This window comes from Mytilus californianus, unplaced genomic scaffold (genome assembly GCF_021869535.1).
Source record: "Mytilus californianus isolate M0D057914Y unplaced genomic scaffold, xbMytCali1.0.p SCAF_15, whole genome shotgun sequence".
Lineage (NCBI taxonomy): Eukaryota > Metazoa > Mollusca > Bivalvia > Mytilida > Mytilidae > Mytilus > Mytilus californianus.
This window is the reverse complement of record NW_026262637.1, coordinates 31,094,597-31,109,413: the sequence shown is the minus strand read 5'-3', so window position 1 is coordinate 31,109,413 and position 14,817 is coordinate 31,094,597. Positions and strand designations below refer to the sequence as shown.

The following is a 14,817-nucleotide window of genomic DNA, read 5'->3' as shown; positions in this document are numbered from 1 at the left end:
AATTCCAAAAAAGGTTTTCCTGGATAATTAAAAGAGAACTGTATGATGCCTTAAGTATTTGTTAGGCATTTTGGGTCCTCAATGCTCTTCAACTTCGTTCTTTATTTGGCCTTTTTAACTTTTTTGATTCGAGCGTCACTCATGAGTCTTTTGTAGACGAAACGCGCGTCTGGCGTACAAAATTTTAATCTTGGTATCTATGATGAGTGTATTTATTAATGTGAATGTGGACTTCATAGTTTTGTTACTGATTCAACTGACTTCCAATACTTTTCCCTTTGTAGTTGCGTGTTAGAAATTTACCATAAATATCATAAAAAATTTATGAAAAACATAAAAAGATATGCAAAGGTACCTGTTTTGTACTCATTCTCACTAGGTTATTTGCGTCTTCTCTATCCAAACGTGTTACTTCAACTTTGACCAGACTATGTACCATATCTTGCCCAGTTGTCATCAGAAAATTATCCCGAGAAGTAATAATCATTCTCATCTGTAATTGGAGAAAATGAATTGTAAAATAACTTCGAACACATCTTACCAAACTCATATTTTTTAAATGAAACATTTCATAAATAATAGCACTTTCAGAAGTAAAAGTTGATATTTAATGATCTATATAAATTAAGAATGTAAAGATACGAAGGAAATTTGCAGTGTTCTAACGAAAAATTTCCAGCTCCAACGTAGTAAGTGACCTTATTTGGTTTTCTTAAAACATGAATATAATTAATTACTTTATCATTCAAATCGACCAAAAATCATAAACACTATCAATAACATACCATGCATTTTTTCCTGCTTTGCATCATCTCGAGTAGAGTTTTGAAAAATGCTAAAAGCTTTGTCTTCTCGTCAGGATTCGTGGTTACATCGTCAATGTTATCAAACATTAATATTTCTGAAAATTTAGGAATGATTACAGTACAATTAACTAGATAATTTTTGTTATTAGGAACTCATTTCTCATGTTGTCTTCAATTTTCAGATTTTTTCAGATTTGTTGTCAAGATTTTTTTATTTTATGAATGAATTTTACAAAGAAGTTTCATTTATAAAGAAAAGACAAATATTAAGAAATGAAAGTTCACACAATAATGATCTTGGTAGTATATTGATCAAATGTTTTGTTAAATGGAATAAAAAATAAACAGTGGTCTTATAATTGATCAGTGAAACCAGACAGATACACAGGCTTGCATGGAAAGTGTTGATCTACTGTATGTTAAAAATGTAATGTATTGAATATTCTGTTTTTTAAATCATCATCATAACATTCAGTGAGGTACAAATACTTCCTCAAACGTAAATTATGAAATTGTCTCACGTTTTTTGCTCACAGTGTCCCCATTTCCCAGCTGTTTCCGGAAATAATCTAAAAGTTTCTGTTGTAGAATATTTTCTTCAACTAGTATCTCATCTTGAACATCATTTTCTTCCACATTCACTATGTTTGAATCTTTGCCTGAACTAGACCCCCGTAACTCTCTGAATTTGTTTATAGTTGTGCGGAGGAAATGTCTATAGCTTCTTTGTTCCCTGAATTTAGAAATATTAACATGCATTTTATGTCCTTATTGAACTTCAATGCTTCCAAAATAGTCTTGTGTTCTAGTAACCAAACTGTTCTTGTTTAATTGCTGTAATACAAACAAGGAAGCCAAAAAAAAAAACCTTTGAATTTCAAATGTATAAAAAGTCACGGCGACCCGTATGAACGAATCAAACGATTTATAGTCGTATAAAACATTTTGTTTGTACGGATATTTATTTGTAGCCTGATTTTTTACAGATTAGTTTTGCCTCTTTCAATGTCAGGTACTTTATTTGTCACCAGAAACCTAGTCAAAAAATCATGACGTTTGCTGAGCGTATTAACTTTTCGATTTTGATTTGATAATATTAAATGAAAGGCAAAAGATACCAAAGGGACATTCAAACGCATAAGTAGAAAATAAGCAGTCAACGCCATGGCTAAAAAAAAGAAAAAGACCAACAGACAAACAACAGTAAACAAAACACAACATAGAAAACTAAAGACTGAGCAACACGAACCCCGTCATAAACTGGGAGTAATCTCAGGTGCTCCGGAAGTGTAAGCAGATCTGCTCCACATGTGACACCCGTCGTGTTGCTCATGTTAGTACAAACCCGGTAATAATTCAAATTCGGTAGGTCACATTAGGGGAAAAAGGAACGGGATTGTAGTTACGACAATTGGAACATATCCGCTGTCATGTTTGAAACGGATATTCCATAACGGTCAACCAATTCGTGATGGCGTCCGTAAAATTTACGAAGTGATGATTTCAACTTCACCTCTTGGAACTCTTGGTTAAATAGCTTCCTTATCAGCAGCAACCCCTCTATGAAGGAAAACAAGCCCTGGAATATCGTATCAACTTGGAAATATATACTCCGTATGCAGGCGCTGCTGGAATGTTGTTACATAAAAATAGAAAGTTTAAAGTTGGGAAGCTGAAATCATCTCTTTTGTCGTAAAGTTTTTTTTTTCAAACTACTCTCATTGTCAATTTCTAGATGTAAGTCAAGATATGAGGCAGACTTAACTGTATCTGTTGTATCCTTCATCTCAAGTTCGATGGGATAGATGCGTTCAAAATAGTCATCAAATTTTTAATTATTTAGTGAGAGAACATCATCTATATAGCAGAAAGTAAAGTTAAAGGATACTACTTCTTTTCTTTCTTCCTAAGAAGTTCCTGTATGAGGTAAGCCTCATTTAAATAAAAGAACAAGTCGGCAAGAAGAGGACCACAGTTGCTCCCCATGGGAATACCGATTGTTTGTTGAAAAGCACGTCCTCCAAACGTAACAAATATGTTGTCAATCAAGAAATCAAGCATCTTGATAATGTCAGTTTCAGATAATTTTTTGTTTGAATCAGAGTGATTTTTTACAAAGTACGATTTATCCCTTCCTAAAACAAGATCCTGTTATCTACCTTGGCCATTCTTTTTTGTGAAACAAAGCAGGACCAACTCTTTCAATTTGTCTTTGAGTTTGGAATGGGGAATACTTGTGTAAAGTGTAGAATAGTCAAATGTTTTAATACTATTGCAAGGCAAAATAATATAAACGGTACCAATTTTTCTGCACCAGATGCACATTTCGACAATCAATGTCTCTTCAGTGATGCTCGAGGCCAAAATATTTGAAACTCCAAAGCTTATAAAAAAGAAGAAGAGCTATAAAAACAAGAGGCTCTCAAGAGCCTGAATCGCTCACCTGTCATTTTTTGCCTAAATCTTTCATCAATGATTATTTTTGCTTTTTAATATATATTAATGAATGGCTTAAAACTCCCATTGAAATGTTCTTTGTATCTGTCATATTTTCTTCAAAATCAAAGAAATGCATTTTACCCCTATGTTTCATTTTAGCCATAGTGGCTATGTTTCTTGACGTACAAGAAAATAAAATACAAAACTTATACTAGATATTCTGAAACTCATTCAGCCCAAGTTTGGCTGAAATTGATTCAGCAGTTTCAAAGGAGAAGATTTTTTAAAGTAAGCAAACTAAATGAACAAATTGTGAAAAATTGATTTTAAAGGGCAATAACTCCTTAAGGGGACAATTGACAATTTTGGTCATCCGAAGTTATTTGTAGATCTTACTTTGCTGAACATTTTTGCTGTTTACAGTTTATCTTTATCATTAATAATATTCAAGATAATAACCAAAATCTGCAAAATTTCCTTAAAATTACCAATTAAGTGGCAGCAATCCAACAATGGGTTGTTAAATTCATCTGAAAATTTCAGGGCTGACAGAGCTTGGCCTAATAAACATTTTTATCTCAGATTAGCTCTAAATGCTGTGGTTTTTGAGATATAAGCCAAAAATTACCCCTACGTTCTATGTTTTTTTACGAAACAGAAAATAAAACACAAGCTTTATTCTAGATACCCTTAGAATCATTCAGCTTAAGTTTGGTTGGAATTGGTTCAGTAGTTTCAGAGAAGAAGATTTTTTAATGTTAGAAAACATGATAAACAAATTGTGTAAAATTGTCCTTAAAGAGCAATAACTCCTTAAGGGATCAATTGACAATTTTGATCATTTAACTTATTTGTAGATCTTACCTTGCTGAACATTTTTGCTGTTCACAGTTTATCTTTATCATTAATAATATTCAAAATAATAACCAAAAACTGCAAAATTTCCTTAAAATTACCAATTAAGTGGCAGCAACCCAACAATGGGTTATCAGATTCAACTAAAAATTTCAGGGCTGATAGAACTTTACCTAATGAACACTGTAACCCCATGTCATATTTGCTCTAAATGCTTTGGTTTTTGAGATATAAGCCAAAAACTGCATTTTACCCCTATGTTCTAATTTTAGTCATGACAGCCATGTTATCTGACGAAACAGTAAATAAAACACAAACTTGATTCTAAATACCCAAAGCATCATTCAGCTTAAGTTTGGTTGGAATTGGTTAGGTAGTTGCAGAGGAGAAGATGTTTGAAATAGTTTACACAGACGGACGACGACGGACGACGACGGACGCCAAGTGATGTCAAAAGCTCACAGTTCCTTCTGAACGGTGAGCTCAAAAGGACAAAAAAGTCTTAGGTTGTATGTACTCTAAAAGATCTTTGGAATTTTTTAGTATCCACATCTGATTCACGCCACATCTAGAATAGGTAGTTTCTCAATAACTTTAAAGCCCGGCTTAAATTGCTGATAAAATTGATGTTAATAATTTAGAAAGAGGTTTCGTGGAGCACTAGAAAGACCCAGCAATATAACGTTGTTTGTAAGGACACTTATGTAGTTTAGGTATCCAATACAGTGATGGAAGTTCCAGTTCTTCATCTTTGGTTGAAATACCAAAGGAACATAGAACTGACCTATGATTATCCAGGATTTCCTCCTTGGTAAGTGCCGTGGGGGTATAAGTTGAGTTTCGAAGTGAAATGTCAATACCCAATTCAGTTATCAAGCAATTAATTTAATGTTCTTTACACACAAAAACGATGTTGTTTGGAGCTTTATCTGCGGGGACAACAACATATTTGTCATGGAGGTAGGACAGGTGTTTTGCAACATTTGGGTCTTTAAAGATTGATGTAGCAACAATATTCATAGACCCATTCAGTTTTTAAAAAAATGATTTGTATCAACGACCTCATAGCATTTATCCATTCAGAAGAGTCTTTATGTGTTGTGCATACTTTGAATTGTAGCACTTCACAGTGAGTGAACAAATTCTTCGCAATAAAAGATAAAAGATCGGAATAGAACCAGATTAGTACCATAATAAATGAAAATTATAGCTGGTTTTGATACCTCGTATATCAATGTATAGAATTAAAGAAACAACGACAAAATCATTAAACACTCGTGTCTTATTGCAGAAAAAAAATTTCCTTGTGCGATTCACCCGTCTATGCGAGAAAGTGAACTGACAAGATAATTTTCATACCACGGCAAGTCCGATGATACTGACAATATTAGTCAGTTCAGATCAACTGGAAATTGTACCAATTGCCGCATTGCAGTTGTGCGTTCTCTCCATTTGTACCTGAACTACATTTGGGTTTTGCATTTTACGTTCGTTACTCTGCATATTTTCGCCAATGCACTTAACACTATGCTTTACTTTTTTAAATAACAAATTATAATTTTTTTTAAATTGATCATATCGTATAAATCACGAGTTTTGTCTTGAAAATTGTTTTTACCTTAGTTCAAATTTAATGGTTTTCCATTTGTCACTTCGTAGTTCATAACAAACTGTATTGACGAGACAGGTTTTTCCCATTCCTCCCAATCCACAAACAAGTATTCCTAAAATATTAATGTGTAAATAAGTTTATCAAATAAATATTACAAAATCATTGTAGACAAAGCATGTATATGCATACTTCATTTAGTCATTTGCATAGACATGTCATTGCTTCTGAAAATACAAAAATATTTGAGTAAAAATATGCAAGAAAGTTCAACAATGTCATATACTTAAGGAAGATTCTGCGAAAGCTTCATAGGAATCCAGTAAGTTGTATGCTGCAAATTGTTTTTGATAGACACCGACTTTTATTAATACTGTGTGTTTGGCTAAATTTCTTCATTGTTATTTTTGTGGTAGTGGTACTGTCGCAGAGGCGAATAATCCGAATTTCCTTGTATTCAGATGATAACGTATTAGACTAGAGTAAACCCCATTCAATTATTAAACCGTTTTACGCAGTAGTAAAACCAAATCATTAAAACCACTAAAATAGAGTATTAAAATAGCACAAGGCACTGCATGTTTGGTCACTCAACGTTTAAATACATTTATTGGTATAAGAAGTTTTCTTATCAATGAGCAAAGATCAATAAACAAACGGAAACAGCAACAACTACAGTACAAACTAGACATCATTGAGATATGAGCCATCTCTGTGGGCCCCGCTGACTTTGAACTTTGACCTAGGAAGTTGTACAAACATTATGACACACCCTCTTGTGTTGGTTAATATACATGTCAAGTATAAAGTATGAAATTATAACGGTTCTCGATAATGTGACGGACAGACCGATCACTATATGGCGACCCGCCACTAGGCGGGGCCCTAACTAAGATAAGGGCAAATATTGAAATTCGTTTCTGTTAAAAATAACTTCTTAACAATTTAAGTTAGTTATGTCATTATCCCTATGACCCAGGAAATACTTCCGTGCCAACCAATGGGACATGGTTCAAATTGGATTGTCTCCCATTTACCAATTTGTTTTGTAATATACATTTGTAAATAGATAACTTACAATTCCACATGTATTATATATATGGGAGATAGGTCAGAAACTTTAGTTAAGTTAAAGTTATGTTGGAAGTCAGGACTTCCCTAGTAGATCATGAATGCATACCTTTAGTGTTTCCTTTCTCAATTTCATCTTTAATCTTAGCTATTTGAACTTCTCTACCAACAAAATTGTTGTCCCTGAAAATTCCTCTCCTTATACATTCTCGTTTAACCCGTCTTATGTTCTCTCTACAATCTTTTAAGTGTTGTTTTACATTGACTGATCCTAGCTCTGTATGGTAATTTAAGTACCCAGTAAGATTTATTAAGAATTCCAACAAATCATTCTTGTCACTGAAGTTGTTTTCCAAAGCTGTAAAGAATGCTGCAGTGTCAGTGACGCTTTGAGTTTGTTCCCCTAACTGTCGCCTAGACAAGTTTAAAACCTGCTGAAATATGTGTTCATCTCCATCCCAATATTCAGTAAAATAATGTACCAATTTGTCCCAAATATCAATTTCTGTGCAGTGTCCAGTGGCAATTTCATCGACTATACTTCTCAAACTAAGGAACATGGTTGCCACCGATATAGGCTTCAATACTACATGGTGTTACCTAAATGATATGAAAGATCAATTTTTTTATTAATAAAATAATAACGTGTTGTCTCTTAAATTTGTTCGATCAATGATATTTCTATATTGCTTAGCTGCATATGAATTTAGAATTTTAAAATCTGATCGATAAGTTCATTTGTTTTCTGTATTTCTTGAATGAGATAGTTTTCTCTGGGAAAAGAGGGATGATTTAATTTGACAAGAATTTCTACAGTTCAAGATACAGTCTTCAACAATAAAGAAGTACAATAAAGGTATCAACCTATATTTATAGAATTTGCAATTACAAAATATTAAACAAAGCTTTAGCTACTTTATGATTTTTATAATATTTACATTAGAAAAAATGGTTTTACATTATTTGATTCAAGGCATCAAGCATTGAAGTGAAGGTCGTTTTAAAGTACAATAGTTTAAGGATAATGACATTTTTAACATTTTATGAAGGATTTAGAAACATTAAAATTGAGGAAAACACCTTTCGACGAATAAACCAATTACTTACATTATTTACAAGTGTTCTTTCCAATCCTCTGATTTACATAGCTATTTCTTAGTAAAGTACATTTTCCAATTTTGATGAATACAATTAAACGTGCGATAGCACTAGATTTGATGATGAATATAATTAAACATACGATACCACTAGATTTCAAATTGCCATTAAGATCTTTTGAAATGAGTATGATACGCATCATTTAAAGCCTTATAACTACACAATGTTATCTATCAGATTATCTGTCACATTGATTGAAAAGATATTTTTTGGCTTATTAATTTTTAAACCAGGATCTTTAAGTCATATTTATGATTTCAAAAGGCTTTTAAATCACTACTTTAAAAAAGATTTCTTTCAACTTATAGGTGTAAATGTTTCTTCAATGGTGAAACATACGTGATTGTCATCAAAATCCATTGTATTAAGTCATACAATACATTTACTATCCTTTCATGGAAGAAAGAGGCGGAAGATACCATGATGACATTCAAAACTCATAAGTCGAAGAAAATCCGACATCGCCGAAAAGACGACCATGTCCACAAAACACTATATAGAAAACTAAGATTGGCCAACACGAACACCACCTAAAACCGGGGGTGAACACAGGTGCTCCGGACGGGTAAGCAGTTCCTGATCCACATGTTGCACCCGTAATGTTGCTCATGCAAGTATAAATCCGATAATTCGTCTCATTCTATGCTGTCAAAATCGAGGAAAAGATAACGGGATTGTGGTTTCTACAATTGGAAGATATCTGTGGTCATTTGTGACACAGATATTCCATAACGGTCAACCAACTCGTGCTAGCTATGCCTTAAATGTCACCACTTGGACTTGGAACTCTTGGTTCACTAGTTGCATTGTTGATTGATTGGTGTTTGCTTCACGCCACCTCAGCACACAAAGGCTACTTTCAATAAGCACCAGCCCTCTTTTAAGAATATCATTTTAGGAAACGCTAGATTTGGGGATATATACTCGTATACATGCGCTGCGGGAATGTTGTTCCATAGAAATGGAATGTTTTCAATTGGGAATGCAGAAATCGTCTTTATTTTTGTAAATTTTTGTTCTCAATCGACCCTCATTGTCAATTTCTAGATGACAGTCAAGATATGAGGTAGACCTACCGGTATCTGTGGTATCCTTTATTGCAAAATTGATGGGATAGATGCGTTCAACATAACATAACATAACATAAACTTTGGATTTTTGCTGGAGAGGACACCATCTATATATATACCAAAACATGAAGTTAAGGGATAACGGGAGCTTCTTTTCATTCTTCTTGAAAAGCTCATATATGAAGTATATATAAATATGAATAAAGGAACAAATCGGCAGGAATAGGAGCCCAATTAGCTCCCATAAGATTGTTTGTTGGAAAAGAATAGCTCAAAACATAACAAACATATTGTCAATCAAATAATGAGGCATCTTCACAATGTCAGTTTCAAAGAATTTTTTGTTCGAATCAGAGTGCTAGTTTTAACATAGTATGGTGTGTTCCTTCGTAAAACAATTTATATGCATCTACGTTGGTTATTCTTTTTTTATGAAACAAAGTTGGACTAGTTTTATCAATCTATCTTTAAGTTTAGAATGAGGCATACTAGTGTAAAGTGAAGAGAAGTCAAATGTTTAATACTATAACAAGAGGAAAGGAAGTTACATTGTATGTTCTCTAACGGATCTTTCGAATTTTTAGTATCCTTATTTGATTCACACCGCCCCTAGAGTAGGTAGGTTCGCAGAAACTCAGGAACGAGATCATATATTTCGACTCCAGGAATTCCTGGGTACCGCATCTTTCTAAACTAGCTTGATAAATTGCCGATAAAAAGTATAATGGCATTTTAGTTTTTGATACTTACTTCATCATCTCGAATATCAGCTCGACCTAGCGGGCTCGCTTGATATTCTTGCTGATAAAGTCAGTATCAAAATAGACAAAAATGACATTATTCTACATAGATATCAGAAGATGTGGTATGAGTGCCAATGAGACAACTCTCCATCCAAGTCAAAATTTATAAAAGTAAACCATTATAGGTCACAGTACGGTCTTCAACACGGAGCCTTGGCTCACACCGAACAGCAAGCTATACAGGACCCGAAAAATTACTAGTGTAAAACCATTCAAACGGGAAAACCAACGGTCTAATCTATATAAAAAACGAGAAACGAGAAACACTTAATGAACCACATCAACAAACGACAACTACTGAACATCAGATTCCTGACTTAGGACAGGTGCAAACAATTGTAGCGGGTTTATACGTTTTAATGGTACCAAACCTTCACCCTTATCTGAAGAAGTGAAAATTTATAGTAATACCAGTCACTTATCAAAGCTGGTATATAAACCAGATATAACCCCGAATAACATTAAATAATAAAATAGCATTACAATTAGTATCAACAGGTCAAATAATCAAGAAAGTACGATTTGAGAGTACTCGCAGTTACTGACAGCTAGTTAAAAGCCAAAAACAATTAATAATAAAAAATCATGCATCAGAAACTAAAATCAACTAAAACACATCCCAGGGATTTAGTACTTTAACGTCATGGACAGTCAAAGAAGACATGACTTGTGCAATGCCAAAAATAAATGTATCGACAGGCAGTAGGATAGTTAGAAGTTAACCTCTTTATAGATCAAAATGAACGTGGGTGTGTCTTTATACATCCCGTTTGAAAAGAATACAAATTTAGTTATGTTTTAATTTCTGATGACAAAATCGATATTAGTGCCAATGTAAACTATATTCAAAGCTCTAATTACAACATTGGTAAGATAACCTTTACTAATAAGCTTGTTTAAAGGTTCGATGAGTTTACACGGATCACATAGTGATTTCCGCGCTTTAAGTACAATATTATCGTAAAATTTAGGATGTGAAATACCGTTTTTAATCAGTTTTCTACAGGTACAGCCAAATTTACTAATCAAATCTTTGTACCTATGAAAGAATTTAGTAAAAGTTTTACGTATTTATGGCAACGAAATCCCTGACTTAATAATTTACCAGTGATGCATTGATTACGTTCGTTAAAATCTATAACATCACTACACACACGGGCATAACGAACGAGTTGGGATAAATAACCACCGTATGATGGAGCCAAAGGAACATCGCCGTCTAGAAAAGGAAAATTAACAATAGGAAATGAAGAGTCGTCTCTTTTGTCGTAAATTTTAGTATGGTTTTCCTTTAGAGATTGAAATGTCCAAATCTAGAAAATGACAAGTAAGTTCTTTTGGGTAAATTTCGGTAGTATATTTAGAGAACTCTGGATTATTTAACGAAAAAAAATATCATCTAGATAACGGAAGGTATTGTTGAATGTATCAACTAAATGTAACAATGACGTGTCTTTACTGAGTTTGGTCATAAACTGAGATTCATAGCAATACATGAATAAATCTGCTATTAAAGGGGCGCAGTTAGTGCCCATAGGAATACCTACTACTTGTCGATACACTTTTTCGCCGAAACGCACATATATGTTGTCCAGGAGAAGATATAAAGCTTCAATCATATCTTCACATTTCCAGTAAGTGTAACTAGCATACTTTCCTTTTTCGTTACAGAAAAAGGCTTTAAACGAGTTTAGTGATTGGACTATTTACAACAATCAACCAATACAATTGTGCACGTCTTGAAGTGCAAACTCGAATTTAAAAAAAACCCACCAAAAAATAACCAATTTTCTATTCAAAAATATTGTTGGTATTAACAACCATTTTACTATGACTAGTTTTTGATTTTGCCTCTTTTACAATACGTTCTGTATACTACAAACGTGCTACATTTTAAGTCATATGAAGATAATTTCTACACATAATATCAATGAATTGGAAAAGGGAGGAGATAGATACCAAAGGGATATTCAAACTTCTTAGTCAAAACAAACCGACAATTTGTGTGCATAGAAAACTAAAGACTGAGGAACACGAACCCCACCAAAAAACCGGGGTTCATGGATACGATCCCCGACCCAATGAAATCAGGAAAAGTTAAAGCGGTTTTTTTTTAATTTGTAAAATTCTACGCCAGCAACATCACATGCATATTTATATTAGGACAATAATGCATTTTATGAATGAGGTAAAGGAAATATCACCAATGATACCAAGCTGTACGCCAGACTTTCTTTTCTTCTCCATACGAATCTTTAGTGACATTCGATTCAATACAGTTAAAAGGCCAATCCATTACAAAATTGAAGGGCATTAAAATAAAAAATGCAATGCAAATTCAGGCTAAGACCATCTATGCGTTTGGTTTTTTTTAAATGATGTTTACATTTAATGAACAGTAAAGATGTACAAAACACTTTTAATTACGTTGTAAATGATGTACACGGTAAACAAGTTTCCATACAAAACACAAAACACAACGTAAGTTAAACTTTTTCCAAATAATTTTATTATTTTTTGGGGTGCAGAATTAGATATATTTTTTAAAGCTTTTTGCATAATTTTAGACTAGAGGCGATTTACAGTTTGGAATATTCTGTTTTTGTTAGTGTCGCTTGGCAGCTATCTTGCTGACGTGACGTACACCCCAGATCTCTTTTCATCCATAACAAGGATGTACATGTACAATAATAATCTTAATATATAATAGATCCTTGTTCAGAAATTCTCATAGTTTATCATAAAAGATAACACAGATTTTTATGCCTTTAAGTTTTGAGTTTTTATTTTCTCTTAAGATTATAAACATTTATTAGAATACCAATAATCCAATAGCCAGAAAAAAGCAAGATTTATAATTTATTTAATGCATTTGATTTTTAATTTCCATGTCATATATTATTTATCTATACTGAAAATCTAAAGATTGCTATTGATATTGTTGTTATTCGAGCTGTCTTCGGTTACGGTCTTTACCAATAGACAACTGTTTGTGTACAATTGTCAAGCTTTAAATTTCAAAGTTTTAAGAAAATTTTAAATAGATTTAACAGAGACTAGCAAAGGTCGGGCATCAACAATAAACTCTTTATAAAAGAAAAAAAGATTTAAAAAAAATTGTAAGTTAAGAATTCGAAGGCATCTGACGCTTGTTATAATGTCGAGCAAAATCCGAATAAGGCCGAGATAAGAATATATAATTATATACTTAATGTATCCGTTCATAAAGTGTAAAGATAAACGAATGAATTTAGTTGTTTTTTGTATGAACTTTATTTTGTCAAAACTTGTGTGGTAACTTTATGCTCATAACAAATGATTTATGTATCTAATCATTGCCTACCGTACGAAAAACATCAAGCATTATCATAAAATGTTAAAACATTCTACTTATAGCACTTTTATTTGAATATCACATTAATTTATTTAACGAATAGTTTTCAAATGACTTACCTTACCGGAGAAAGACAATTTACAATGAATAATAAGATTCTATCCTCGAACTCTCTGACTTATCTTCAACTTTAACAGTTATATTTGAATAACAATAAATATCAATATTATATCTGTAATTTTTGCAGACATGTCCTACTTTTGATAAAGCTCAACTAACAACAGAAAAATTGATATTACCTGATCTGACATTTAAAAAAGAAGTTAATGAAACGCTTAATTTAAAGGCCCATAACTTCACAATTCTTCCTGAGCAGACGATTTTAATCAATTTAGTTATAAACATTTTGTTTACGTGTTATTGCATGCTTGTTTTCACAAATTTAAAATTTGTCAATTGAAAAATCGTTTGACTTTAAAAATTCTTTCAAATATGAGTTTGTGTGTATTCTTCATTAATAAATATTGAGCCTTTTGATAATGCACATAATTAATGGAGGTATAATGCAACGTACAGATAAACAATCTATTAGTTTGTGCTATCATTAATAAATATAAAACAAAAATCTGGTAAATGGTAAAATAATTGGAGGGCAACGAGTACTTGCTCGGAAGACCGGGAACTCAAGCGCAATTTGTTTTACATTACTTCCAGATAAATATTTTCCACCTGAGTACATCGTTTAAAACTTCCTATTTTTGATGAAAAGTGTTCACCGTAAACATTAACGGCAGGAAATTGTACAATAGAAATGTCACCACCAAATCGGATATCGACACCTATTTCAAAGCATGTGAAGCCACAAAATCTTTGCATGGCGTCAGTTATTTGATAGTACTAGCGAAAAGCCTTCCTTTTTTTGGATTTTCACAATTGCTAGCCAAATTTTAACTAAACTTCGTAGTCGAGTCTCATCTGATGTAGTATACCTAATTATCTGTCTGAGAAAGTATTAACAAAAATGCTAAACTCCAAGGTAAAATCAAAAAGGGAGAAGTCCATAAAACCTGACAAAATCAAACGCCCGACTATATCTATCAACGGAAGGAATTGAAAATTCCTGACTTGGTACAGGCGTGTATTATGATTCGAACTTTCAAATAGTTTGGCCTCGATCACCATTGAAGAGACATTAATTGTTGAAATTCGCGTCTGGTGAAATAAAATTGGTACTAGTACCGTTAATGTTATTAGAACAAAATAAATTCATAGGGCTATATGAGCCATACGGCCAATACCGTATAGTAAACTATAAAAGGGCCCACTGTAATATCTCTGGTCTTGTTATTGAGGCAAGTTTAGATACTTATTACAGGACTCGTTGTATTTATATTTATTTTATATGCAATGTTTTGTTCACTGTTTTTTGTTTATTCGTCGTTTTTTGGTTTGTGTCATGGTGTTGTCGGTTTCTCCTCGACTTATGAATTTTATTGTCCCCTTGGTATCTTTCGTCCCATTTTTTAATTATCTGAAGATACAACATAAATATTGGAAAACTGAGAAAACAAATAAAAAAAAATCGGCTAAGAAGGGCTGCATACGTTAAACAGTATCCGATAGAATAATTTTGGTTCACAGTAATTGGTTCTTTGATTTCTTTGATAGATGT

General features: G+C 32.8%; 1 protein-coding gene across 9 annotated transcripts in view; it reads right to left on the bottom strand.

The window, feature by feature from the left end:
- The window catches only part of LOC127725855 (uncharacterized), a 91,391-nt gene that overhangs the window by 74,008 nt on the left and 2,566 nt on the right, over positions 1 to 14,817 (bottom strand). For 3 of the 9 annotated variants that reach the window (XR_007993235.1, XR_007993234.1, XR_007993236.1), the window contains exons 1-5: positions 13,265 to 13,445; positions 6,890 to 7,380; positions 5,719 to 5,824; positions 1,328 to 1,539; positions 786 to 901 (exon numbers count right to left, since the gene is read on the bottom strand). Coding sequence is in view for 6 of the 9 variants with exons in the window: in XM_052233179.1 (XP_052089139.1) it covers positions 356 to 493; positions 786 to 901; positions 1,328 to 1,539; positions 5,719 to 5,824; positions 6,890 to 7,340 (1,023 nt within the window). In the remaining 3 variants the exon portion in view is untranslated. Of the gene's footprint in view, positions 1 to 355; positions 494 to 785; positions 902 to 1,327; positions 1,540 to 5,718; positions 5,825 to 6,889; positions 7,381 to 7,887; positions 7,970 to 13,264; positions 13,446 to 14,817 lie in introns of those variants that run through there. The other 6 variants (XM_052233176.1, XM_052233182.1, XM_052233179.1 and 3 more) reach the window with 5 other exon arrangements.